General features: G+C 54.2%; 1 protein-coding gene across 7 annotated transcripts in view; it reads right to left on the bottom strand.

Moving 5' to 3' along the window:
* Positions 1–25,456, bottom strand: part of COL7A1 (collagen type VII alpha 1 chain) — a 274,004-nt gene extending 248,548 nt beyond the window's left edge. For 4 of the 7 annotated variants that reach the window (XM_061552030.1, XM_061552024.1, XM_061552028.1 and 1 more), the window contains exons 1-7: positions 25,352–25,409; positions 17,186–17,815; positions 5,945–6,143; positions 5,196–5,355; positions 4,143–4,236; positions 3,316–3,567; positions 2,251–2,367 (exon numbers count right to left, since the gene is read on the bottom strand). In XM_061552030.1, coding sequence (XP_061408014.1) covers positions 2,251–2,367; positions 3,316–3,567; positions 4,143–4,236; positions 5,196–5,355; positions 5,945–6,143; positions 17,186–17,267 — 904 coding nt within the window. In that variant the 5' untranslated portion in view covers positions 17,268–17,815; positions 25,352–25,409. Of the gene's footprint in view, positions 1–2,250; positions 2,368–3,315; positions 3,568–4,142; positions 4,237–5,195; positions 5,356–5,944; positions 6,144–17,185; positions 17,816–19,728; positions 20,298–25,351 lie in introns of those variants that run through there. The other 3 variants (XM_061552025.1, XM_061552027.1, XM_061552026.1) reach the window with 3 other exon arrangements.
* Between the last annotated feature and the right edge of the window lie 865 nt (positions 25,457–26,321).

The raw sequence follows: 26,321 nt of genomic DNA, 5'->3' as shown, positions 1-26,321 counted from the left end.
TGAGTGAGTGATGGGCTGGGAGTGAGTGGGCTGGGTGTGAGTGAGGCTGGGAGTGAGTGATGGGCTGGGAGTGAGTGAGGGCTGGGAGTGAGTGATGGGCTGGGAGTGAGTGATGGGCTGGGTGTGAGTGATGGGCTGGGAGTGAGTGATGGGCTGGGAGTGAGTGATGGGCTGGGTGTGAGGTGAGTGATGGGTTGGGAGTGAGTGATGGGCTGGGAGTGAGTGATGGGCTGGGTGTGAGTGATGGGTTGGGAGTGAGTGAGTGTGGGCTGGGAGTGAGTGGGGCTGGGAGTGAGTGTGGCTGGGTGAGTGATGGCTGGGAGTGAGTGATGGGCTGGGAGTGAGTGATCACTGGGAGTGAGTGATGGGTTGGAGTGAGTGATGGGCTGGGAGAATGTGGTCTGGGAGTGAGTGATGGGTTGGGAGTGATGATGGGCTGGAGTGAGTGATGGCTGGGAGTGAGTGATGGCTGGGTGTGAGTGATGGGTTGGGAGTGAGTGATGCTGGGAGTGATGGGCTGGGTGTGAGTGATGGGCTGGGAGTGAGTGATGGGCTGGGTGTGAGTGATGGGCTTGGGAGTGAGTGATGGGCTGGGTGTGAGTGATGGGTGGGGAGTGAGTGATGGGCTGGGTGTGAGTGATGGGCTGGGAGTGAGTGATGGGCTGTAGTGATGATGCGCTGGGGTGTGAGTGATGGGCTGGGTGAGTGATGGGCTGGGTGAGAGTGATGGGCTGGGAGTGAGTGATGGGCTGGGTGTGAGTGATGCGCTGGGGGTGTGAGTGATGGGCTGGGTGTGAGTGATGGCTGGGAGTGAGTGATGGGCTGGGTGTGAGTGATGCGCTGGGGTGTGAGTGATGGCTGGGAGTGAGTGATGGGCTGGGAGTGAGTGATGGGCTGGGAGTGAGTGATGGGCTGGGAGTGAGTGATGGGCTGGGAGTGAGTGATGAGCTGGGAGTGAGTGATGGGCTGGGAGTGAGTGATGGGCTGGGAGTGAGTGATGGGCTGGGAGTGAGTGATGGGCTGGGAGTGAGTGATGGGCTGGGATGTGAGTGATGGGCTGGGAGTGAGTGATGGCTGGAGTGAGTGATGGGCTGGGAGTGAGTGATGGGCTGGGATGAGTGATGGGCTGGGAGTGAGTGATGGGCTGGGAGTGAGTGATGGGCTGGGGTGAGTGATGGCTGCGAGTGAGTGATGTGCTGGGAGTGAGTGATGGGCTGGGAGTGAGTGATGGGCTGGGAGTGAGTGATGGCTGGGAGTGAGTTGGCTGGGAGTTGAGTGATGGGCTGGGAGTGAGTGATGGGCTGGGAGTGAGTGATGGGCTGGAGTGAGTGATGGGCTGGGAGTGAGTGATGGGCTGGTGTGAGTGATGGGCTGGGAGTGAGTGATGGGCTGGGAGTGAGTGATGGGCTGGGGTGAGTGATGGGCTGGAGTGAGTGATGCGCTGGGAGGAGTGATGGGCTGGGAGTGAGTGATGGGCTGGGAGTGGAGTGATGGGCTGGGAGTGGTGATGGGCTGGGAGTGTGAGTGATGGGCTGGGAGTGAGTGATGGGCTGGGAGTGAGTGATGGGCTGGGAGTGAGTGATGGGCTGGGAGTGAGTGATGGGCTGGGAGTGAGTGATGGGCTGGGTGTGAGTGATGGGCTGGGAGTGAGTGATGGGCTGGGAGTGAGTGATGGGCTGGGAGGGTGAGTGATGGGCTGGGAGTGAGTGATGGGCTGGGGTGTGAGTGATGGGCGGGTGGGGTGAGTGATGGGCTGGGTGTGAGTGATGGGTGGGAGTGAGTGATGGGCTGGGAGTGAGTGATGGGCTGGGAGTGAGTGATGGGCTGGGAGTGAGTGATGGGGGGAGTGATGATGGGTGGGGGTGAGTGATGGGCTGGGAGTGAGTGATGCGCTGGGAGTGAGTGATGGGCTGGGAGTGAGTGATGGGCTGGGAGTGTGAGTGATGGGCTGGGAGTGAGTGATGGGCTGGGAGTGTGAGTGATGGGCTGGGAGTGAGTGATGGGCTGGGAGTGAGTGATGGGCTGGGAGTGAGTGATGGGCTGGGGGTGAGTGATGGGCTGGGAGTGAGTGATGGGCTGGGAGTGAGTGATGGGCTGGGAGTGAGTGATGGGCTGGGAGTGAGTGATGGGCTGGGAGTGTGAGTGATGGGCTGGGAGTGAGTGATGGGCTGGGAGTGTGAGTGATGGGCTGGGTGTGAGTGATGGGCTGGGAGTGAGTGATGGGCTGGGGGTGTGAGCGAGTGTGGGCACCGTGTACGCTGTAGAGGAGGCGGTAGGAGAGGACCTTCCCCTGGGGGCCGTCCCACGTGACCCTGAGCGTGTGCAGGCCCTCGTCCAGCACGCGGAACCGAGACACGAGCGGGAGCCCTGCACGTCGCAGGGAGACAGAGACAAAGGACCCCCGTGTAGCCATGCAAACCGCTGGGGCAAGTGCATTTAGCGAGCACGCGCACCTGTGAAGGCCGGCACGGTAGTGGGTGGCCAACACCACGCCCGGCCACCGTTGTCTCCCAAGTGGTGATGTTTACACACTGCACCAGGTACTCATTTGAGACTGAGTCGACCTAGGAAAAGGCTCATGACCGGTTCAGATAATCGTCACTGGTGTTGGCTGTGAGCGGTAATCAAACTAGGGTCGCCGGGTTCGTCGCACCGCTACGTTACACACACACAATACACACACGCACTACACACAATACCCACACTACGAACACACTACACAGACACAATGCGCACACACACGCACTACACACACACAAGCAGGGCTAGACACACGCGGGGCAGGTGCGTGCAGATGTGCGAGCACGCGGCCGCGCGTGCCTGGACACGTCTGACCGTTCCCGTCGCCTCGCCGGTGAACTTGCCTGGCCGCATTTTTATTTACATTCTCCGAAAACGCCGGGCGGCTGAGTCTGGGGCGCGAGCGTGGGGTCACGGGGCCACGCGGAGCGCACGCACCATGAGTCCGCGCAATGCCGGGGCAGCTCAACGAAAGCCCGTTATTTTCATGAAGACCACATCTAGCCCGACACCAGCCTCGAGTGTTATTTTTTTAAGTAGTGTGTTGAAATACAGTGTATAATGTTAACTGTGAGCGAATGAGTGACCGATTGAGCGAGTGATCAAGCGGGCCAGCGTCCGAGTGAGTTAAGCAGGTGAGTGAATGAGCAGGTGAGCAAGTGAGCGAGCGAGCGAGTGGCGAGCAGTAGGCTGAGCGAGTGTGCGAGACGGTGAACGACTGAGCGAGCGAGTCGGCGAGGGAGTGAGTGAGCGAGGGAGCGATTGAACGGCCGAGCCAGCGAGCGATCTTCTCACCGGGGTCGGGTGGACGTGGGCCGAACAACACGTGACTGTCGCCCGTGGGCCCCTCGTCCACCTCCTCGTCGCCGTCGTTGTCGCCCTCCTCGGGCGCCCCCGTGGGGCCCCCGCTCGCTTGCTCGCAGATCCGCAGGGCGATGCGCGGGAGCGCGGTGCGCAGCGCACGAAAGTCCTCCACGTAGAGCGAGTGGGCGTCGGGCGGGTCGGAAGCCATGCTGGCCAGCTCTGCCTTGTCAGCGTTCTTGATGCCTTGGCAAGGGGCACGCGGACACAAAAGGTCCCCCCCCCGTGAAGTTCGTCGTCACAGACGGCTGGGGCGAATCCGCCCGCCGGTTTCCCCGTTCGAGACGCGGCGTTCATTGTCTGGCCACTCCTTGGCCGACCTCAATTACCTTTGAACTCTGCGGGTGGGCGATGGGAAGTGCCTCGGATGTTTTCGAGTGACCTGGCTAAAACCATCGCAGCTTCCTCCTCTTTGCTCGTGTCACCATTGGCCGTTAAATCGCGATTGCTCGGAGCGGCGATGGAGCGGTTAGCGCCCCGCGCTGCGAAGCTGTCGACCCCATTTTGATTCCCGACTGTGGCTAACATCGGACGTGACTATTTGAATCAGTCATGCGCCTCCCCGGAATCCACTGAGCTTAAAATCCATACCTAGTGAGGCTTGTAAACATCATCACTCGGGAGACAAATGCAGCCGGGTGTGGCGCTACCTACACCACCCCCTCTTGCGCCTTCATAGGTGGTCAGTAAATAGAACTTTCATGAGAGAATGTGTAAGCTACACGGGCGACCTTTGTCTGTGCGAGTGTAAGCGTACTCACCCACAGCGAAGATGATGACCCCGAGATCCTTGAGTCTCTGTGCCGGGCCGGACACTCCATCCTGAGACTTTCCGTCCGTAATCACGATGGCAACCTGCCACACAGCCCCCACGGACATCTCCCTCATCCGCTCGCTGCTCACCCTCGCACTGACCTCACCCACACTCACCCTCTCACACTCACCATCTCACTCGCCTCTCGCACACTTTACAGCCAACGGACACCTTACCCACGCTCATCCTCCCATGCACTCACCATGCCTACCTCGTCATCACTTGCTTGAATGAGACTGATGCTGAGGCTTGTGATAATCCATGGGTTCAATACAATATCAGTACAATAAGATCTTTAACCGCAAGCAATGGCTATGGGTAGCACCACTGTGCCACCATAATAATTCACTGAGTTGATGGAGTCTTTTTTTAAGTTGGTTCCCCCAATGTTGGCATGTTTGGCCAATTCATTACTCGTATTCCTCTTCTCGCTTTTGCCATCAAACGTCGAAATCCGAGCCACTCAACCAAACCGGTCATCGCCACTTCACCCAGATCACCCTTCCTCCTTGCTCCAACTTTCAGCGGCCGCAAGGGACGGTCCTCAATCGATCGCAGGGCCGTTTGTCCGGCAGCTCCTGGGTCCCTTGCGGCCACAGGGGTGGCACATAATCCAAGACGGGGCCACGTGCGCGAGCCACGTGGCCCACAAGCCACACGATTGTCATTTTTACACTGGGGAGCAGATTTTATTATTTACCAGCAGTTAATCGACAATGTTGTGGTCTGCTAGCTTCAGGAAAGAATTCGTTCGTGTGGTTTTGCTCTTCCTCCATTGGCAATTCCACCCGGTTCCGTTTGGGTGCCGATTCCTGAATGAACAGCAATTAATGGAATTGCTGGGGATGTGAATCGTTAACTGCAGCTGCTTCTGCCGCTCGGTTCACGTAATGCGACAGGATCACGGAGCGAACATGAAAGAGACCGCATCTGGGACCCACGGATGGTCAAGTTATCAACAGCGATGGGTGAGGTTGGACGGACGGACGAGCAATCTGACCTTGGGCACGCCGGGCCGGGTGGCGGACGGCACGAACATGACGTCGCGGAGGAAGCGGAGGCCCTCGCCGGTGCGCGTGTTCCCACCCTTGTAGGGCAGCGTGCGCAGAGCAGAGAGCAGCGTCGCCGCCCGCGTGTGTTCCGTGAGCGCAAACTCCGACCTGGCGCCAAGCGCGCAAAATAAGTGAAGAGAATGTGGACACGCGGTCGCAAGCACGCACTCAGTAGCAGCAAAGGCAGAGCCAATCGACACTCGCTGGTGGTGACGTCACCGCAGCACTTGTTTCAGGCTAGGTGCACCTTGATGCGAAGCGTGAAAAACTCAGCGGTTTGTTTTCACGGGACAAAGCCAGGCGTTTCATGGATTGACTAAGATGCAGAAGCACACACACTCGCTCACACAAAAACAAAGATCCCCTGTATAGCCTTAACAGACTGTTGGGGCAAGTGCTGTTAGCGAGCAACTGTGGGCCGGTATGGCACGCGAGAATTTGGGTGGCAAGCACCACGCCTGGCCGCCTTTGTCTCCCTAGTAGTGATGTTTACACATCACACCAGGTACTCATTTGAGGCTGAGTTGACCTAGGGGAGGCTTAGGACCAGTTCAGATAATCGTCACTGGTGTTGGCCGTGAGCAGAAACGAACTCGGGTCACTGGGTTCGTAGCGCAGCGCGCTAACCACTGCACTATCACTCACCACGCTCGGTCACACACAGACACGCAAACATTCACTCGCAGGCAAGACTCACCTGGGCTCGTCACTGTACTGAGCCAGGCCAATGCGCACGCCCCTGCGGCCCAGCGCGGGCAGCAGGAGGCGCGCGGCCGCCTCCACGAAGGCCTTCACCTCCTGGAAGAGCACTCGGCCGATGCTCCACGAGCCGTCCACCAGGAAGACGACGTCCACCGCACGCACCGCCTCGCCGCACGGCGCCACCGCCGCCGCGACTGCCCACCGCGAAGCAACACAGAGATGATCTTCACATCCCACGCAGATCCCAATAGCCCAAACCTAGACTGCTAGGCCAGGCTCGTATGTCAACTACCCCGGCGTATGACGTGACGAAAATGCTCTTTGTCATTTGGGTCACCTGGGTCACGAATGCAGAGAGCCAGGTTGCTCTCACAAATGTCCAAGGTCACTCAAATGACCTAGGTCACTCTTGCATTTAGGCCCGGTCCCTTAAGTTCTCACCTGATTAGACAAAAACGAAACTCAAACTGGTGTTGTGCCACAGACAGGAATTGAACCCACGTTGCTTGCGTCTTTAGATATGTGAGCCGCCATGATACCGTTCTCATCATTTTATGTTTAGTTTGTTGACCTTCCCCCACACCTCCAATTGGCACGGTTGGCTAAGTATGGTGCGAAAGAAGTTCTACATACACACACATCAGCGAACACGTAGACATGCGCATGCGCACAGAGTACAAACATCCCCCGTTTAGTCTCGTAGGCTGCAGGGACACGTGCTGTTAATGAGCACATAAGGGAGGTCAGCGTGGCACGCTCATGAAGGGGTGGTGTGGCCAGTATCGTGCCCAGCCACTTTTGTGTCCCCAGCGCCGATGTCTGCACACTGAACAAAGGTACAGATTTAATTCTGAGTTGAGCAAGGGGAAGCCCAGGACTGGTTCGGATATATATATATTCGCCACTGATGTTGGCCGGGAGAGGGAATTAAACTCAGCGTGTTGGCATCGTAGTGCAGCGCCGATAGCCGACAGATCCCAACGCGGCGCAGCGGCGAGAGTGTGCGCGCGCCCCACGATCGCCCATCATCTCTCCGGGAGTGACAAAATTGAGTACCGCTTTGTAGGAAATCATTGACGATTGTCCTACGGATGGACTCACCCCCGAGCATGGGAATGCGGGAATTCCACCACGTGCCCGGCGCCGTAACGAGGAGCTGAATGGCGAGTCGTGTTTGCTTGAGCTGTAAACAAATTTGACGTTGACAAATCCCAACGGGTTCGTGTTTAAAGCGAACCTGGGGAAATGTTTTCATTTGTCAAGCCGAGTTGTTTTCTTTGCCTCAAACAACGGAAGGGCCCTATTTCCACTGGTGGTGGCCTTGAGCCAATTCCCTTTCAGTTCCCTCCATCTGACCCAAGCGGGACCCCAACATGGCAGATTGCGAGGGCGGACCCGGGATTGATCACACTTGCAATTTTGTCAATTTTAACGATTGTTTTGTTCTTCCCCACCTCCCGCACCTCCGATTAGCACGGTTGACTAAGTGCGGTGCGAAAAAAGTTCAGCACACATATGAAGTATGGGAATTGACGGCAGGAACTTCTTGACGGGAACACACTTTTTATTAAATCTTTACGTGTCAAAATACAACGTGTAGTCTCCTTTCTTCCGACTTCACACTCCACTACTCTCGTGTAAACTCTAGGCCTCTGGCTACACACGATACCCTTCACTCGTGTAGACCCTACGCCTCTGGCTACACAATACACTCGACTCGTGTAGACCCTATGTCCCTGGCTACACAATACACTCGACTCGTGTAGACCCTATGTCCCTGGCTACACACACTGCATTCGGCTCGTGTAGACCTTATGCCTATGGCTACACACACTACACTCGCCTCTGGGTTACACAGAGTCCCGGTCCCGTTAGGACAGCGGGACTAGGTACCGCAGGGCCCTAGGTCTTCATCCCCGTCTTCATTCTTCGCTGGTTACACACTGCCCTCACGCCTGTGTGCATCCCCTTTTATAGCCCCTGCTCACGAGAGGCGGAGCTGATGCGTACTTCAACGTGAGCATCGCTCCTTAATGAACCAATCACGACGCACTCTCTCTACGATCCGTTTTCCCCAGCGCGTGTTAACACTCCTCCACCAATCACACCGCGCTGCCACCCGATCACTCCCTCTCAGCACGTCACCGGCCCACAGCCAATCAGTACCCCGTAACCCACGACCCCGCGCTGACCCCTGATCCTCCACCGTCAGCGCGCGTCACCACCTACACAGCCAATCATTACGCGCTGCCATACGATCTCTAATCCCAGCGCGTATCACCTCTACATCACCCCCTCCCACATAGCTTGCAGCCGGCCCGGCTGTTAACCAACAACACAACCTAACGTCAATGCAGTAACAAAGAAACTCCACCTCTCAGTGTGCCCCGTAACGCAACAACAACAACACAACACAACACTTAAATATGAAGCAATATACAGCCCGACGAACAACACAATAAAAGCGAACACCGGAAAACGAACGCGCCAAGTGTCTCTGTGACTAAACGCAGTGCCGAGGCGCTCCGGCTGCCTCGACTCCTCACGTGGCAGGTCACACAAAGTAGCGCGACCTAGCGCGAGTCCGTCTGGCCGGTCCGTCGTATGGGACGGGACGTTGGCGACCGTCCGGTGGCTCCGGCCGCTCAAGATCCGGCCGCCGGTGGTCGGCAGCTGTCAGTTCCGAGACACCTGGGAGCGGATCAGGCGGAGACATGTGAGGAGCAGGCAAAGACAATTCCCCCTCAGGGTCGCTGGTCACGTCACATGCTCGGCCCTCATGACACAAGGGGAGGCCATACGGAGGCGAGAACGGTTTCAGTCGGGAGGGGTGGACGTACCAACGGCGTTTTCCCCATTTTATCTGAACGCACTGGGGGCGTGCAACCCGCACGACCTCCACGGGTCCCCGCCACAGCTTCAACAATTTAGGCGACGTAGCCAAAGGTGCCTGCGGGCAATGCAGCCAGGCCCTGTCACCTGGTTCCCAATTGTGCACGGACACCTTCCGTGCCCGCAACCGCTCGTTTGCAATTTGGCGAGCCCGTGAATTAAGCCGTGCGGCCTCCCTTGCCTCTGTCAGCTTATGAATATTAAATTTAATATGCTCTGCCAATTTCGAATTTGCTCGTGGTGCGGACAGACCCAGCTGCGTTTCCATGGGCGGGTCGGCTTCCCGACCGTACATCAGATAAAACGGGGAAAATCCCGTAGCTGCATGGGGGGCCATTCTATACGCGGCGAGGACCCCAGGGACCTGCAGGTCCCAATCAACATGCGCCTCACACACCTGCTGGCACAACATAGAAGTCAATGTCCTGTTAAGCCTCTCCACCATCCCGTCCGTCTGCGGGTGGTACGGGGAGGTACGCACCTTCTTGGTACCCAACAGGTCGCACACCTCTTGCAGTAATTTACTCGAAAAATTCTTCCCTTGGTCAGTCAGCAAGCGTTCGGGAGCCCCCTTGTCCAGGACGTAGCCCTGGACAAAGGCGTCCGTCACAGCCGCCGCCGACTGGTTGGCGAGTGGCCACGCCATAGGCCACCGGGTAAAATATTCGACCCCCACCAACAGGTACTTATTACCCCTAGGCGTGACCGGAAAAGGCCCCAGAATATCGAGTGCAACGAGCTCGTTAGTGCGCGAGACCTGGATGGATTGCAGCGGTGGATTAGCTGGCACAGGCGGTGGTTTCCGTCTGGCGCACTCAACACAACCCTTCAGAATGTTCACCACGTCACCCCCCATTCCCGGCCAATAATAGTCACGCTGAAGCAGGGCAAGCGTTTTGTTAACTCCCAAATGCAAGAGGCGTTCGTGTGCGGCCAAGACAACCTTCCCCCTCACAGCAGCAGGCACCACAATCGCATGCCGCCGGGACAAACTGTCCCATCTCATCAATAGGCCTTGCTTAAGCTCGTAGGAGCCAGTTCGGTCGTGGTTACCTTCGGAACCCCCCGTCTTGCGGCGCAATGCCAGCAGGGAGCTGTCCGCCATTTGGAGACGGCCCCACTCAATCAATGACATTGAGAGCAGCGAGTCCTGACCCCCAGGGGTAGCGGGACCATCCCCAATTGGTGTGCTCGCGGCCGCAACCAACGCCTCCCTACCTTCCGTAACCGGCGGTTTACAGCGCGCCGATCCCGATAAGCACGCACATTTGTGACAAGGCAACAACCGCGACAGGGCATCGGCATTTGTGTGTCGCAAGCCTTTACGGTACGTAGTCGTGAACTGATAGTCCTGGAGGACTTCCAACCACCGCGACAATTGGCCCGAGGGCTGGGCGACCCGCAATGAATACTGGAGCGCCGCGTGGTCCGTCCGGACCGTGAAATGACGACCATAGAGATATGGCCTGAATTGTTGTACAAAAAAAACAATGGCAAGCAGTTCGCGACGGGTGACGCAGTAGCGCTGCTCTGCCGGCGATAACACCCTGCTACCATAGGCGACCACTCGTTCGACCCCTCCAACGACTTGGGACAGCACTCCCCCAATGCCCGTGTTGCTAGCGTCCGTGTCTAGCAAGAAGGGACTCGCGAAGTCCGGATAGCGCAAGGGTGGGGCCCTAACCAAGGCGTCCCGGAGGGAGCAGAATGCAGCCTCCTCCTCCGGTCCCCATCGGAACTTCACTCCTTTCGCCGTTAGAGCGTGCAAGGGTTTTGCAATGGTGGCAAAGTGCTCAACGAATCGGCGATAATACGAAGCAAAACCGATGAAACTGCGTACGTCTGACACTGACGTGGGCGTTGGCCACGAACTGACACAGTCCGTCTTCGCAGGATCGGTAGAAATCCCCGAAGAGTCGACAATGTGACCCAAGTACCTCACGGATTTACGAATAAGGTGGCATTTGGCCGGTTTAAACTTTAATTTAGCCGATCGCATTCGCAAGAACACCCCCCTCAATCGCTGGAGGTGTTCTTCAAACGTTTTACCGAAAACAATGACATCGTCAAGGTAAATGAGGCACGTATCCCACTGCAAGCCCGACAAAACCAATTCCATAAGACGCTGAAACGTCGCCGGAGAGGAGTGAAGTCCCATGGGTAACCGGTTAAACTGAAACAGGCCCCCTGGAGTCCGAAATGCGGTCTTAGGCTTAGACTCTTCGTCGAGTGGCAACTGCCAGAATCCGGATAATAAATCAAGAGTCGAAAAGTATCGCGCACCAGACAATGCGTCGAGAGACTCGTCCATCCTGGGGAGCGGATACGCGTCGGCCACAGAGATCTTATTCAGGCGACGGAAATCGACGCAAAATCGCAGGGACCCGTCCTGCTTTTTAACGAGCACAATAGGTGCTCCCCAAGGACTGGAGGAAGGCGAAATAATGTCGGCTTCTAGCATATCGTTAACTGCCGACTGAACATGTTCCTTCTCAGCAGGACTCAGTCGGAAGGGATTTTGCCTGACCGGTGCCGCATCGCCCGTTTCAATGTGGTGGCGTAGCAGGTCCGTGCACCCAATGTCATACTTATGTTTACTGAAGACATCCGAAAATTCAATGAGCAACCCGCGCAGCGCACCCAACTGTACCGCTGATAAATCGTCAGAGTCCGCGCACAGCGAATCAACCCAATCGAGGTCCTCCTTCAATGTAACGTTTTTCGTGGGACTCGGATCCGCCTGCGCAACCAGCCTCTCCTCCGCAGGGACCCGCGCCGCGTGAGCTAGCACGGTGCCCTGCTGAATGACGGCCGGCCGCGCCCCAGCGTTTAAAACCATCACAAACGGATCCCTGTCAGCCCCCACCAAAGTGTGAGCCACCGACAAATCGAGACCTCCAACAGCCCTATTAGAAGGACCCAAAAGCATGCCCTGTTCCGAGGCCTCCTTCACCCATGGCTTCCGCAACCGGAGGGGAATTAACATTTGTGAACCCGGAGGCACGTGCACGGTCTGTGTCGCTAACGCCTGTATGGTAGCGCACGCCGTCCGAATTTCATTAGGGCTCGTCAAAAATGAAATACGGCGACCCGATGGTAGTTCAATGCAACGCTGATCAATGAGAATTTTAATGGGCATTTTTGCCAAAAAATCAGTGCCCAATAGACAAGGGACCGCCAGGGAGGACGAAACAAAAACGGGTCCCGACAATTTGATATCACCAATGCAAATGGACGCCCTAATCTGACCGATAATGCCCAACGATCCCCCGTTAGCGGCGTAAAATGGCACATCCACCGGAAGAAGCGGACGACATTGTACAGGGAGAATATTATAAATGAGATCCGATATAATAGTCGCCGATGCCCCCGTGTCCACTAACACCCTGACCTCGACCCCATCAATAGATCCGGTAACTACGGATGAACCCACTGAGGCAGCCACTATTCTGTGCCCCAACTCCGACCATTTAATGTCTCCCCGGTCCCGGCCGAATCGCCCTCTCTGAACCGAATCCCCGAACTCTACTCGGCTCTCCCCCGCCGCAACGCGACGACCCATATGTGCCGAGTATGCGGGCCGAGCATGTGAGGTGCCGCGACTTGCCGGGGTTTGCAGGGACGACTTGGGGCCTTGGTCGTGGTCCAGCCGAGGTCCCATGGCGCGCTGACGTGGGGCGCGGCAACCGGAGGCCACGTGGCCCCGGAGGCCGCAGTTATAGCAGGTGATGACAGTCGTCGGAGATCTCGGTTGCTCCAGCTTGCGGGCCGCTCGCAGAGGCGAACGACCCCCCGATCTCCAGTCCCCCGGCCGTCCCGCGATGAACGCCTCCTCTCGTGGGCTGACGACTTGGGGCACGGTGACAACTGGGCCCGGAGTTGAGGCCACGGCAGCGTTGCAGACGACTCCCTGTTTACGTTGAAGGACCTCGTGCGCTTGTATGCTTGTGGCGACCCGTAAGGATGAAATATCGGTCTCATCGGCCGCGTTGATGGGGACCCCCAGGTCCTGCGCCAACTTGAGCAGCTGCTCCAAAACCATGGCATCTTGGCCCTCCTCGTCCATACGAGGGAACGCGGCGTCGGCGAGAGCAAGCAACGCCGTGCGGTAGGCGAGCACGGTCTCCGTGTCCGCCTTCCGTCTTGCATAAAAATGATGGCGGCACGCCGAGGGAGGACCATAGACCTTGGCCATGAGAGCCAGCGCATCCTTGAGCGTGGAGCGGTCCGACCTGCGTGCGGACGTGAAGGCCGCGAGCGCGTTGTCATCCAGCATGGCAGGCAGTGCCCGCAGTGCCGTAGCGTCGGACCAGGCGGACATCTCCTGATGCGCCAAAAATCTGCGCTGAAATTGGCTCCAATCCCCGCCTTCCGCCTTGAAGGCTGACAACGTGGGAAGGCGCTGCTGAAAGATGAAGTCGTCCTCCTCCTCGTGCTTCCTCTCTGCCGCCCCGTCGGTGTGTAAGATGGCGGCCCCCTCGGCGGGTGTGTGATGGCGGTCCGCCGCGCGCGTTGGTGACGTCAGCGGGCGCGCATGGAGAACCGCTGCCACGTGGTGATGGCCGTTCCCGCCAAAAGTCGGTGCAGATGAAATGGCGGCCATCGCCAAATCGTTTTGGCGGGAATCTGCAGGGCGACCCTGCAGAACGTCGGCCGCCGTTCCCGCTCCTCCCGACGAGCTGATCTCCGCCAGGATGGACGCGGCGGCGAGCAGCAGCTCCGCCAGACGGGAGTGCGCTTCGCGAAGCACGGCGTCAGTCCCCCGTCTCTCGTCCGGCGCCGTCGGCTGATCCTGCCCCGTGGGCAACTCCTCTTCCTCACCCCCCGATGCCAGCTGGCCCGCGTCGTCGAGGTTGTCCCCGTGGTCAATCCCGTGGGTCCGACGGTTCCTCCTTGTATCCATGCTTGGAAGACCGTTTCACTTCTGACGCCAGTTGAAGTATGGGAATTGACGGCAGGAACTTCTTGACGGGAACACACTTTTTATTAAATCTTTACGTGTCAAAATACAACGTGTAGTCTCCTTTCTTCCGACTTCACACTCCACTACTCTCGTGTAAACTCTAGGCCTCTGGCTACACACGATACCCTTCACTCGTGTAGACCCTACGCCTCTGGCTACACAATACACTCGACTCGTGTAGACCCTATGTCCCTGGCTACACAATACACTCGACTCGTGTAGACCCTATGTCCCTGGCTACACACACTGCATTCGGCTCGTGTAGACCTTATGCCTATGGCTACACACACTACACTCGCCTCTGGGTTACACAGAGTCCCGGTCCCGTTAGGACAGCGGGACTAGGTACCGCAGGGCCCTAGGTCTTCATCCCCGTCTTCATTCTTCGCTGGTTACACACTGCCCTCACGCCTGTGTGCATCCCCTTTTATAGCCCCTGCTCACGAGAGGCGGAGCTGATGCGTACTTCAACGTGAGCATCGCTCCTTAATGAACCAATCACGATGCACTCTCTCTACGATCCGTTTTCCCCAGCGCGTGTTAACACTCCTCCACCAATCACACCGCGCTGCCACCCGATCACTCCCTCTCAGCACGTCACCGGCCCACAGCCAATCAGTACCCCGTAACCCACGACCCCGCGCTGACCCCTGATCCTCCACCGTCAGCGCGCGTCACCACCTACACAGCCAATCATTACGCGCTGCCATACGATCTCTAATCCCAGCGCGTATCACCTCTACACATACATATGCACATCTGCAATCGCAATGTAATTGCTTTCATCATTTCGGTTGACACTGCTCTCTGAAATCTTAACGACGATTGGGCGCAGTCGGCTCAAACACGTGTGTAACGAGCCACTCACTGGACGTGGCACCCCGGGATGCGCAAATATTTTCTGGGTCACCAAACCCGGTAGAGACGCTGATGAAATTAACCCCCTGGCTGAATGCAACATGACCATGTCATGCAAGGAAAAATCATCATCAGCCAATGGTCAATCGACTGCTGGATGAAGGTTTCTCCAAACCGGCACCATCTCTAGCGATCCTGCGACATGGCAATACCACCCAGCGCGTGCATATCAGCCGATTTTAGTGCTCCAATCTCCCATCTCGAAGCGCGTCTGTCTCCCCCTGTTGGCCACCACTTCGTCGTTCGTCTCGGCCACCGGCCATCGCCCGTGACAGCCGGGGCGCGTCCTGCCCAAGCCCGCACGCGTGACGATGCCTCCAAAATGAAGCGTGCCTCCTCCGACTCAGGCGTGCGTTCCTCTTCCAGCCACTCAGCGTAATTCCCACGCCACGCAACGAGAACGCAATGATCCAACGGGCGCTTCGCTTTTATTGCACTGGCAATAATGTGGCAGTGTCCGCGTGCATGTTCGAGTAGAGCCAGTCAATGGGCAGCACGGTCCCCTACCGCTGCCAGATGGCCAATGAATCTTGGGGCGGTTGCGCGTTTTATGCGCGCGGGATGATCGCTACACGTGTTCCAAGGACGTGCCAGTGACTCGTACACGTGTGTAGGGTAAAGACAAACCGCAGGGCAGAGGGCCACACTTGGGTTTCGGCTTCAAAGAGTGAAACTGTTCCGGTAGTGTGGCAAATCTACAATGTTCTACTTTAGTCCACTCCCCGTTCTACATACTCACTCATACACGCACTCGGATAATGGGGCTATCAATGTAGGTGCACATACGCACAGAAAAAAAGAGCTCAAAGATCCCCCCATGTAGCCTACATAGACTGTTGGGACAAGTGCCAATCGCGAGTTCCTATGAAGGCCAGCAAAGCAAACGAGGGGGTGGGTGCGCAGTATCATGCCAGCATGCTCTTGGTCTCTCAAATGCTCATGTTTACACACCGCACCAGGTGTTACTTTCATTCTGAATCTAGGAAAGGCCCAGGACTAGTACGAATATTCATCACTGATGTTGGAAGTGAGCGAGAATCAAACTCAGGTCGCTGGATTTGTAGCGCAGTTCACGAAGCACTGGGCCAATGATCCCCACACACGAACACACAAAGACAAAAGTACCCTGTATAGCCTTAACATACTTTTGGGGAAAATACTGTTGGCGAACACCTATGAAGGCCAGAATAGCACACGAGGGGGTGGGTGGTCAACACCACGCCCGGTTACCTATGTCTCCCCAGTGGCGATATTCAAATAACCATTACTGATGTTAGCGGTGAGCAGGAATACAAACTGTAGGTCGCCGGTTTCGTAGTCCAGTTTGGAAATTGATACACTCCCACTCTCCACAAAACACGAGACAAACATCTCCTGTCATAGCTTTAACAGACTGTTATGGCAAGTGCGAGCACCTATGAAAGCCGGCACGGCACACGAGGGGGTAGGTGGCCAGCACCACACCTGACTGCCTTTGTTTCCCCAGTGGTGATGTTTTTACACACTGCACCAGGTACTAATTTGAGGCTGAGTCGACGCCCAGGATCGGTTCAGATGATCATCACTGGTGTTGGTCGTGAGCGGGAATCGAAGTCGGGTCGCCGGCTTCGTAGCGCAGTGCGCTAGCCGCTACAAAGACAAAGATAAAAATCCCCGTATAGCCTTACCAGACTGTAGGGGCAAGTGCTGTTAGCGAGCACCTATGAAGGCCGGAACGGTACACGAACGAGGGGGTGGGTAGCCAGCACCACGCCCGACCGCCTTTGTCTCCCCAGTGGCGATGTTTACACACCGCACCAGGTACTCATTTAAGGCTGAGTCGACCTAGGGGAGACCCAGGACCGGTTCAGATAATCGTCACTGGTGTTAGCCGTGAGCGGGAATCGAACCCTGGTCGCCAGGTTCATAGCGCAGCATGCTAACCGCAACACACGCACACACACGCATGTGTGCAGATACACGCACACACGCATGTGTGCAGGTACACGCACACACACACGCGTGTGTGCAGATACACGCACACACACGCACACACACACGCGTGTATGCAGATACACGCACACGCAAGCACACACACACGCGTGTGTGCAGCTACACGCACACACACGCACACGCACACGCGTGTGTGCAGATACATGCACGCACACGGACACACACACGCGTGTGTGCAGATACACGCACACACACGCACACACACACGCGTGTGTGCAGCTACACGCACACACACGCACACACGCACGCGTATGTACAGATACACGCACGCACACGCACACACACACGCGTGTGTGCAGATACACGCACACACACGCACACACACACGCGTATGTGTAGATACACGCATGCACACGCACACACACACACGTGTGTGCAGATACACGCACACACGCACACACACGCACACACACACGCGTATGTGCAGATACGCACACGCACACACGCGTATGTGCAGATACACGCACGCACCTTCCTGTGCGTGCGTGGGTGGTTGTGGGAACACCGCCAGCAGCGAGATGAGAACTCCGAGGATGCTGACGGCGCTCGCCATCGTCCGGGTCGCCTTGCAGCCTCGCCTGCCTGTGCACGCGCGCGTGTCTGTGTGTCCCAGTGTGTGCGTGTGCTTGTGTCTCTGCAGGTGGAAATATATATTTCAATGTCTCTGTGTATCTGTGTGTAGGTGTATGTATCAGAGGTCAGTAACCTCAGGCTAAGACCTAAACTCACATGGTGGAATAATTAGGCCATAGCAGCTGACAAAGACAGAAGAGAGATGAAAGCGATGGCAAGGCGTTGGGCGTGATGACCTGTGAGTGGATCTCCTGACCTGTCTGTGTGTGTACCTGTGTTTCTACGTGTGTGCGCGTGCATCTGTGTATGTGTATCTGTACACGAGTGCGTGTGCGTGTTAGTCTCTCTCTCTCTATCTCTGTCCGCAATCCGGCCGCTGTGTCTGAGCTCGTCACTGCGAGTCCTTGCTCCCTTCTCTCGTTCTCCACGCGCCGTCCGATCTCGGCGTCTACCACGGACAGCTCCGTCTCATCGGCCGCTCCGGCACCAGTGCAGATCCATCCAGCGCGGCCAGCCTCTCCGTCTGCCCTTGCAGTTAGACGATGTAAGACAAACAACAATAATTACAATTTACAACAACATCAATGCATACAGTCAATCCCGGCAGAAGGGCCTCTGCTGAAGGGAGCTCTAGAGGATGCTTTGGCCTACTCTTCCATGCTGGCCAGATGTCTTGGAAGAGGTGTGAGTACCCACCCTTTATCCCACCGCACGCGACCTGCTGATCGACTAACTGCGGTGGGTGGATAGAAATTTCCACCATCGTTTCGACTGCTTGTGGATTGCAAGTCCAGTGGACTAACCATTACATCGCGGCAGCACCCTGTAGACATTCCAAGCACGCATGTGAATTGTTCGTGAAGGAAAACATTGGAGGAACAGAATAACAGGAAAGTTAGCGGGTAACCCATCCCAGTGGCACGTTCGCCACTCGTCCAGGTTCACAGTTCGAATCTGGCGGCAGTCCTGGTTAATACTGCGGGTGTATCAACCGTAACAACACAGTAACGATCCCCAGATATCAGTCGCAAGATTGGGCCACTGTCGGCAAGTGTCAATGTACAAATTTGCTAAATTATAAAATTACACCACATATTACTCAATTGGGATTTACACACACGGCAGAAATCATCACCCCCTACTGGCAGACCAATGCCCAAGGGTCGCTCTTGCAAATGACACTCATCCTGGTCTCTTGAGTTCTCACCTGGTTAAGCAAAAACGTCATTGAACGAGAAACTTCGACGCAAAAGCCAGATACATTAATATTAATCAGATTCGGGGAAACACTCCTGAATTTAAATTATCCTTGCGCCTTTATAGATTATGAAAGAAAAAACCCCACATATTTCACTGCAATTCCTTCTCAGAATGCCTTACAGGGCCGCATCAAACGAAAACCTAAAAAAAAACACTGAAATCCACAGGACATGAAGTCATATGGTGGTGGTGGTGAATTCCGTACGTCGGTCGCCATACGTTCCGCATTACGGGCACCTGCTTGAGAGAGTAGCGATGCGCGTGAACGTGCGCGGGGTGCGTGGGGTGCGCGGGGTGCGTGGGTCAGGTTGTTTCCATGAGCAGGCGCCGGTGCAGGACCTCAGACACAAGTTTGAGCAGTTTCCTTAGATAAAAATAAAAACTTGATAACCCACACGCTATACAGTCCAGTGCGGTATATCGACCAGATGATTTTGTGGCGCTGATGCTGCTGATGATGGTGATGTTGCTCTGCCGGCCGTGGCGAACAAGCACATTAAAAAAAACTCGTCAATAACGCTGAGTGGCCTGGAAAGGAAAAGAATATAATACTGTAGGGGACGTTTTGGGGAATGGGCCTTCTTCATAGCACACACACACACACATACATTTTATTATATATATTTAAGACAACAAATGGTAGCTTCATTGGCACACTTTACAATCCCACCACAGACGGCTATAAAAGGAAGTTAAATCATTTACTCAGAGTCGACTACTCTACGGAGTATTTTTCAGGACTCCCTCCCCCTCCCTCAAACTTGTGGTTAGTTTGTTGACCTGTCCCCGCACTTCCGACTAGCACGGTTGGTTACGTACGGTGCTAAAAAAGTTCAATACGCATAATAAGCCTTGATCTATCCACTGCTGGATGAAGGCCTTCCCAAGTCTTCGCCCACTCTCGTGTCCCCGCAACGTAACAATGCAGAGCAGCTTGTTTTTTCACTCCATTTTCCCCGGTTCGATCTCGACCCCCAGAAACATCGCCCTCTACAGCCGTGATGTGCCCTGTCCCAAGCCAACTTTATTTTATCAACCGTCACAACGATGTCTAAACGATATTAAACGAACTTTTTTAAAATTTAATTTTACCAGGTAAGGCCCCACTGAGCAACGGAGCTCTTTTTCAGAAGCGACCTGACCACAAATGACAGCTCAACGAGATCGCGTATGCCTCTCACTTGCACATGTTCTCTGATCCATGTGCTCCTCTTCCCGTCTCTCGGTGCATACTCCGAGCATGGCGTCTCCCCAAGCCTGGCCCAATTAAACTCGCGAAAAAAACATGTGACAGTATCGACAAGAACAGGAAATTGAAATGTTACGTTTCTTTTCTGTTTCATGCACCGAAGTGGAAAGGGTCGCATACCGACTTTCAGAGAACGAGAACTCACGACCACAGTACCGTTACTCCTTAAATTGTGTAAAATGTCATTGCGCGTTGTGGTGGAGGAGGAAGACGAAAATAATGTTTAGTTGCATTTAACTTATTTGGTTATGATGCCGCTCGAAACGTTGGCAGTGGTGAACAAACTGAAATAACGAAAACTAAACACGTAAGTCATTAGCACTATGGCCTTAAAAATAAAAAAATGTGTAATCGTCGACATATCGGATAATGTCCCTACTTCACCTCTCTGGCCTCTCTCTGTGCTGTGAAGAAGGACCATAGCCTGAAACGTCGGATGCTGTAGAATGTTATACATAGCGTCGTCATTCATGCAAATTGCATATCACGACCTCTGCTGAGGAGCCACAGACAGGTGGCGAGGAGTCGCGTGACCAACACTTGTCCAAGCTCTGGAGTCCTCTATACATTAAGATATTTTCAGCCACTTCAATGAGTGTTTATACATACAGGAGGAAACCAGAGCACCCGGACAAACACACACACAGCTGACGAATAACGACCAGACATGAATTATGTCTGCCTCACTTAACTTGCTAACATGCTTACTATCGAGCCCACCACAACAAGCATCTCGCCACCCATTAGAGTTTGTAAATCAAACTGCAGTGCATATTGTTGACTGAATGAGCATGAGTCTCAACCCAAGTAATTTTTTTCTGAGATTCTTCTCTCATGTCTTCATCCTGAATTCCTCAAACGTCTGGTAGACAGACGTAAACACCCCCTCCCACAACCCCCCAAACTCCCCCCCCCTCACTTCCCATCCCCACATCCATCTCACCAAACATGTTGCGCTATGGAGCACAGCAGTGACTCGTGAGAGACTATCTCCCAGAGTCGAGTCGTGACACGTGTACAGGGGTGTCACATACAGAGCACATGCGTGTCGCTCGTCGACATCGCACGCGGATGTGTGGCCCGCTGACGCTTCCGTACAATGAATGATCGCAGAGTGCCAACGCTTCCTTGGGTAAAACAGCTAGCAATCGTCATCATCATCAGAATCATGGCAATAATCTTCGCTATCATCAGTCGGCTTAGTTATATCAAAGCCGTGAAGCATACCAAAAAAACATTTCAAGACAATAGCAGTGCCAGATCTCAACACAAATCAATTCCTTCCACCCAAACGCAGATGCCCATTCCTGAATTGTCTGGGAATTATCATCAGGAGTGCCCGAGTCCTGACTGAGCCTCATCCTGTGAACAGTAAATTCACTCCTCGTGCTTCTCAGAGTTGCGCGTAAAGAGGAACCAGGATTTCGATTTAAAGCTTTCGTGACTGCAGGGATTCATCTTGTTATTATTTCCCTTATACGTGACTTTACCGAGAGAACCAAGAAGAGGAACCAGGATGATTATGATGATGAGAGCTGTCGATGACGACACGAATAATGATGGTGGTGGTGGCGTTGAATATGTTGATGATTATTGTCGTAGTTGGATGATGACAATGATGGTGAAATATGATGAGATGCTGCTGTGATTTGTTGCTGAATGATGATTGTGATGTGATTAATAATTACGTTGTAACAATGATGATGATTGATAGTGTACGGCTGTTAAATTATAATCGTGATGTGTTTAATGATTATGTTGTGATTATAACAAAACATATCAGACGCAGATGTTCATGATGACTCGTGCTTAATACTGCTGATGATCATGGTTAGTAATTGACGATAATAATAACAATGAAGTTGGCAACGTGGTTCATGATGCTGAAGATGATGAAAACGGTGGTTCAATACAAGCCAACTTCATAAACACTCCAGAGAGAAGCCCAGAAGAGTCAACATCTCTCTCTCTCCGCCACTTTCCCAACACGAGCGGCGGCAGAGGTTCACGTCGGACACTTCCATCGCCAAATCGCAGCGCGGCTTCCTCCAGCTGAGCCAGAGTGACAACACAAGACGCCGAATGACTCGGCACCAATTACCAACAGCGCATCACCAGCCGCGGCGCCTCGTACGTACATCTGTACGAATGTAGAACTTCTTCTGCGCCGTGCGTAGCCGACCGTGCTAATCGGGGGTGTGCCATGGACTATGGACACCAAACTCGGCACGCGCGTCGACAACATTGCGGAAATAGAAAATAACAAGTACCACGATATGCGACGTTTCGGTGCAACGGCCCTAATTCCAAGGCTCACAGAGCGGATAGAGAGGTAGCTCTGAGGAAGGGCCGTTGCCCGTAACGTCGCCTATCATATAATCCTTCCTTTTAAGGCCACGCGCAGCAGTACTGATAAACGTGGAGTTGTTTTGTTGTGTGTGCACCACTGACAACGCAGCAGCTGCATCACCGATAGTTACATTTTTGTGACATGGACATAAATTAGACACTCATGAGTCACTGCGACGCTCGCACACGAATGAGCAATATTTCAGGCCACACACAACCACCACCTCTCAGTTTCAACATAAAATAACTATGCCGTGTATTTACCCAATAAAGCGTCGCCAAGTTTCAAGACTCGTTCGCAAGAGGACCCTGCTCCATGTGGAAGTTTAGCCGTGAAGGCTACATTGTTTTGAACGTGTGCCGTCATCAGTTGGGTCGGAAAATTCAGAGCATACGTAGAAAACCCACAACGTCACGCACACGAGGCAATAATTGCTCAAAACTCCGCACCAATGGATTTATAAAATCTCATTGCGACTCACGATTCACAGTCCAGACAATAAAAGACTCCTCGCCCCCAAGTATGCTCGTGACGACGATGGTGGTGGTGGTGATGATGATGATTACAATGAATGTGATGATGATGGATTCATGTCACGCTCCCTCAATGCAACATCCCAGCCGCAGAGACCGATGTCTTGAGCTAGCTCCGTAGTGGAGAGAGGCCCAGCCTGGGTAATGTGATCCAGAAACCCATGCTGGTGGAGACGGTGGTTGTGTTGGTGGTGGTGGAGGAGGGGGGTGGTGGTAGCGGTGCTTGGTTGGTGGTTGTGCCCGGTGGCGGTGAAGGAGTTATGAGATGGGATGGATAAGGGTGGAGCACGCACGTGTTTAACGCATTAACCCCCGAGCCACGCCGACTAGGATCTGCGCACGGTCTCAAAGACGACCATGACCGCTTGCGCCCTGCCCGGGGTCTGGCCACATACAGTAGCGGGGACTCGAGACCCCAAGCCCCATCAATCCCCCACCCCCTTCATCCCACGCGCCCCTTCACCGCCACCACAGCCCTCCCCTGTCCACGAGCCCCCTTTGCCCCAGGCGAGCAGATATGGTCTCGGTGGAAAGAGAAAGCTGTTTGTCGCTTGGTTTTTAAAAGAGGTGAAGGCGCAGCCCTGCCAATGCCTTACACGTGGCACTGCTGGCCGACGGGTCTCTGCTCGAAGGAGATCTCGACAAGGCCGTAATTACAATCTATATTGGGGGACACACATCCCCCCCAATATTCTAATATGTTCAAAATGTCCCCCCCAATATATTGCTATAAACAAAAATTTGTAAATGAAAACAACAATTTGCTAAACATTGGCCACAATATCTGGATTTTAGGCAGGAAATGGCAGGAAATTAGGTGGTATTTTGGTCTACTCCTCCACGAAGAAGCGGGAATACCCACCCACTCTTTAACCGACCACCACACGCGACCTGCCGTTCGACTGTGGTGCACATGTTGATGCTGCTGGTTTGGCCAGGGGTGTTGTCGGGGAATTTAAGAAACCGGCAGCATTTGTTGAGGTTGGAAACACACGGAGCGGTTTTGATTTGTGCACGGGTCTCATGAGCAGAGTCAGGCTTGCTAAACAAATGCTGCTGGGTTGCCAGTCGATATTGGTGGGTGCGCTCCGTCTTACGTCCCTTACTTACACGGGCACACGCGCAGCCCTTTCTCAATCTACTGCTGGATGAGGGCTTCCCCCACGCAAGTGCGGGGCGTGGGGGTTATTTGACCATACTTCGCCAGGCTGGTTCAGTGCCGGTTGGCGAAGGCGGTGTGGTAGAGCATAGACAACGGGAGCATATAAGTCCGGTACAACAATGCATTTTGCCCAAACACGCGTTGCTGCATGGCAGCCTGGAGCAAACTGTTGATGCGTGTTGATCGCATGTGCAAAGCACTATGGTCATATTTGGCCCACTGCAGGTGATCTTGTCACATTATATCATACCTATTAATAGTTCAGTTTATATCTCACTGATATGGACATACAGCGAATTGTAATAGGTTCACCTTGTTTGGCTTGATACAAAGATTAAAATAAACATTAACATTGCATCAATGTATAAGTTAAGCCAACTTGCATCTCCTATCTCTTCAAGGAAGCCCAGAAAGAAAGTATCCTGTAGGAATTGCTGCAGGAGATATTTAAAATAGTTTCAGTAGATTTTTGTGGAATAAGATGAGCAAGAGACCAGGATAGACCAGGAAATCATCTCGTTTGCAAGAGTGACCTGGGTGACCAAAAAAGCAAATAAAATAAAGTAACAAGCATGAAACGAATATAAACCAGCGCAAAAAGTCCGCGTATTGCACAAACATCAATCTATGTTAAACAATGCATGCCCTGCAGCTGAGAGTTAGGCTCGGGCAGATCATGTGTATTTTATTTGTTTCTTTACGATATTAATTTTGTTGCACCATCTGGACAGGAATGGGCAAAACTTATCCCGACACTTTTCACCCAGGCAAACTGGAGGAACTAAGTGTTCCTAACATGACATTAAACACTAACAATAACACATTAAGAATCACAGTTAAGAGACAAAAACATACGTACGATTACAAATGTTTTGTTTGTAAAAAAAAATTTCAACTTAAAATCTCATCAAAGGTTCCTCATACTCTCCGAGTCGCTGGCTATTTAGAACGCCGTTAGCCACGAACTGAACGCCATGAAGAACATGTTTGCAATTTAAAATCGTTTACTTGAACGCCATCGATCTGGGCGAGTAGGGAAGGTTTCGACCATGGGGTCCCGCAACTTTTGGTAGATGAAGAGACATCTTTGTGTCTCTGTCTTTGACCAACATAGTTCGAGAGGCGCTTCACAAGCAGAGCCACTTGTACACAGCACACAGCAGACGACAAACACACATTCTGACTTAAATAAATAACAAATAGGTGATTCGTTGTTTTATCCCCCTCAGCTATTCGTTAACACGACAGTTTTACTGTTGTACATTTTTGTTGTCCCCATGAACATTCCACAGTGACCCATTCCCTGCCGTATTTCATAAATTATTTACGTTCAATTACGTTTAAAGTTTAAGGGATTGAAAAATACCAGCTGCCCACAAGGAGGGCAATTTACAGAAGCAATAAACAGATACAGGATGACTATTGTACCAACATGTAAACACACAGGGACATGGCCAACCACAACCGCGACTGTCATCACCGTAGAGAATCGACGGTTCAGGGTTCTTACCCGAGTTAGCTTGGGGCCACCACTACGCTCGCTCGATGCGCGACGCTCGATGAATGAGGCGCAGGAGACGTCGATTACACGGGGAGGAGGAGGAGCAAGACACGGGAGCTGGTAATGAGGCGCACATGGGGGGGGGGGGACATTCCTCTTGAACACACGCGCGCTCGGGTTTCTGAGGAGCACATCAAACAGGGAGCGGAGACGCGCACTGGGAGGGAGGGAGGCAGGCGGAGGCGTTTCCCGGTGATGCCTCCGCCTCCCCACGCACTCACCTCCTCAAAGACAAAGATCCCAGCCCCCCCCCCCCGTGTAGCCTTGTCTAACTGTTGGGGATAGTGCCGACAGCGAGTAGCGCCTATGAAGACCGGCACGGCACACGAGGGGGTGGGTGGGTGGCCAGCACCACGCCCGTGTCTCCCGAGTAGCGATGTTTACACATAGCACCGGGAATTCATTTGAGGCTGAGTCGACCTAGGGGAGACCCAGGACCTGTTCAAGATAATCGTCACCGGTGTTGGTCGTGAGCGGGAATCGAACTCGGGTCCCCGGGTTCGTAGCGCAGCGCGCTAACCGCTGCCCCACCGCTACCCACACTTACCTCACCACTCCCCTCACCCACGTCTCACAACTCGTCTGTCACCCACCAATCACCTCTTCCACTCACCCATAACCTCCCCTCACCCCCAACCATCACAATACCCCCTTCACACCTAACACACACCTTAACCCCTCTCATCTACCCCACTCACCCCATTACCTTCCTCATCTCCTCTTCACCCACCCATAACCCTCCATCGGTGACCCCTCTCATCTACCCCAATTACCCCCTTACCTCCTTCACCGCCCCCCCCCCAACATTACTCGCAGGCAATGGGACTCAACAGTTGAACGAAGGAGACACCCCCCCCACTCCCCCTCCTGGCCCCCCTCCTGCTCTCCGCACCACCCTCCTGCTCCCCCCACCCCTCTC

Source organism: Lethenteron reissneri, chromosome 15 (genome assembly GCF_015708825.2).
Source record: "Lethenteron reissneri isolate LAM-NWPU_2019-01 chromosome 15, ASM1570882v1, whole genome shotgun sequence".
In the NCBI taxonomy this organism is placed as follows: Eukaryota; Metazoa; Chordata; class Hyperoartia; order Petromyzontiformes; family Petromyzontidae; genus Lethenteron; species Lethenteron reissneri.
Note: the sequence above shows the minus strand (reverse complement) of the source record. Positions and strands in the feature narration are given on the sequence as shown.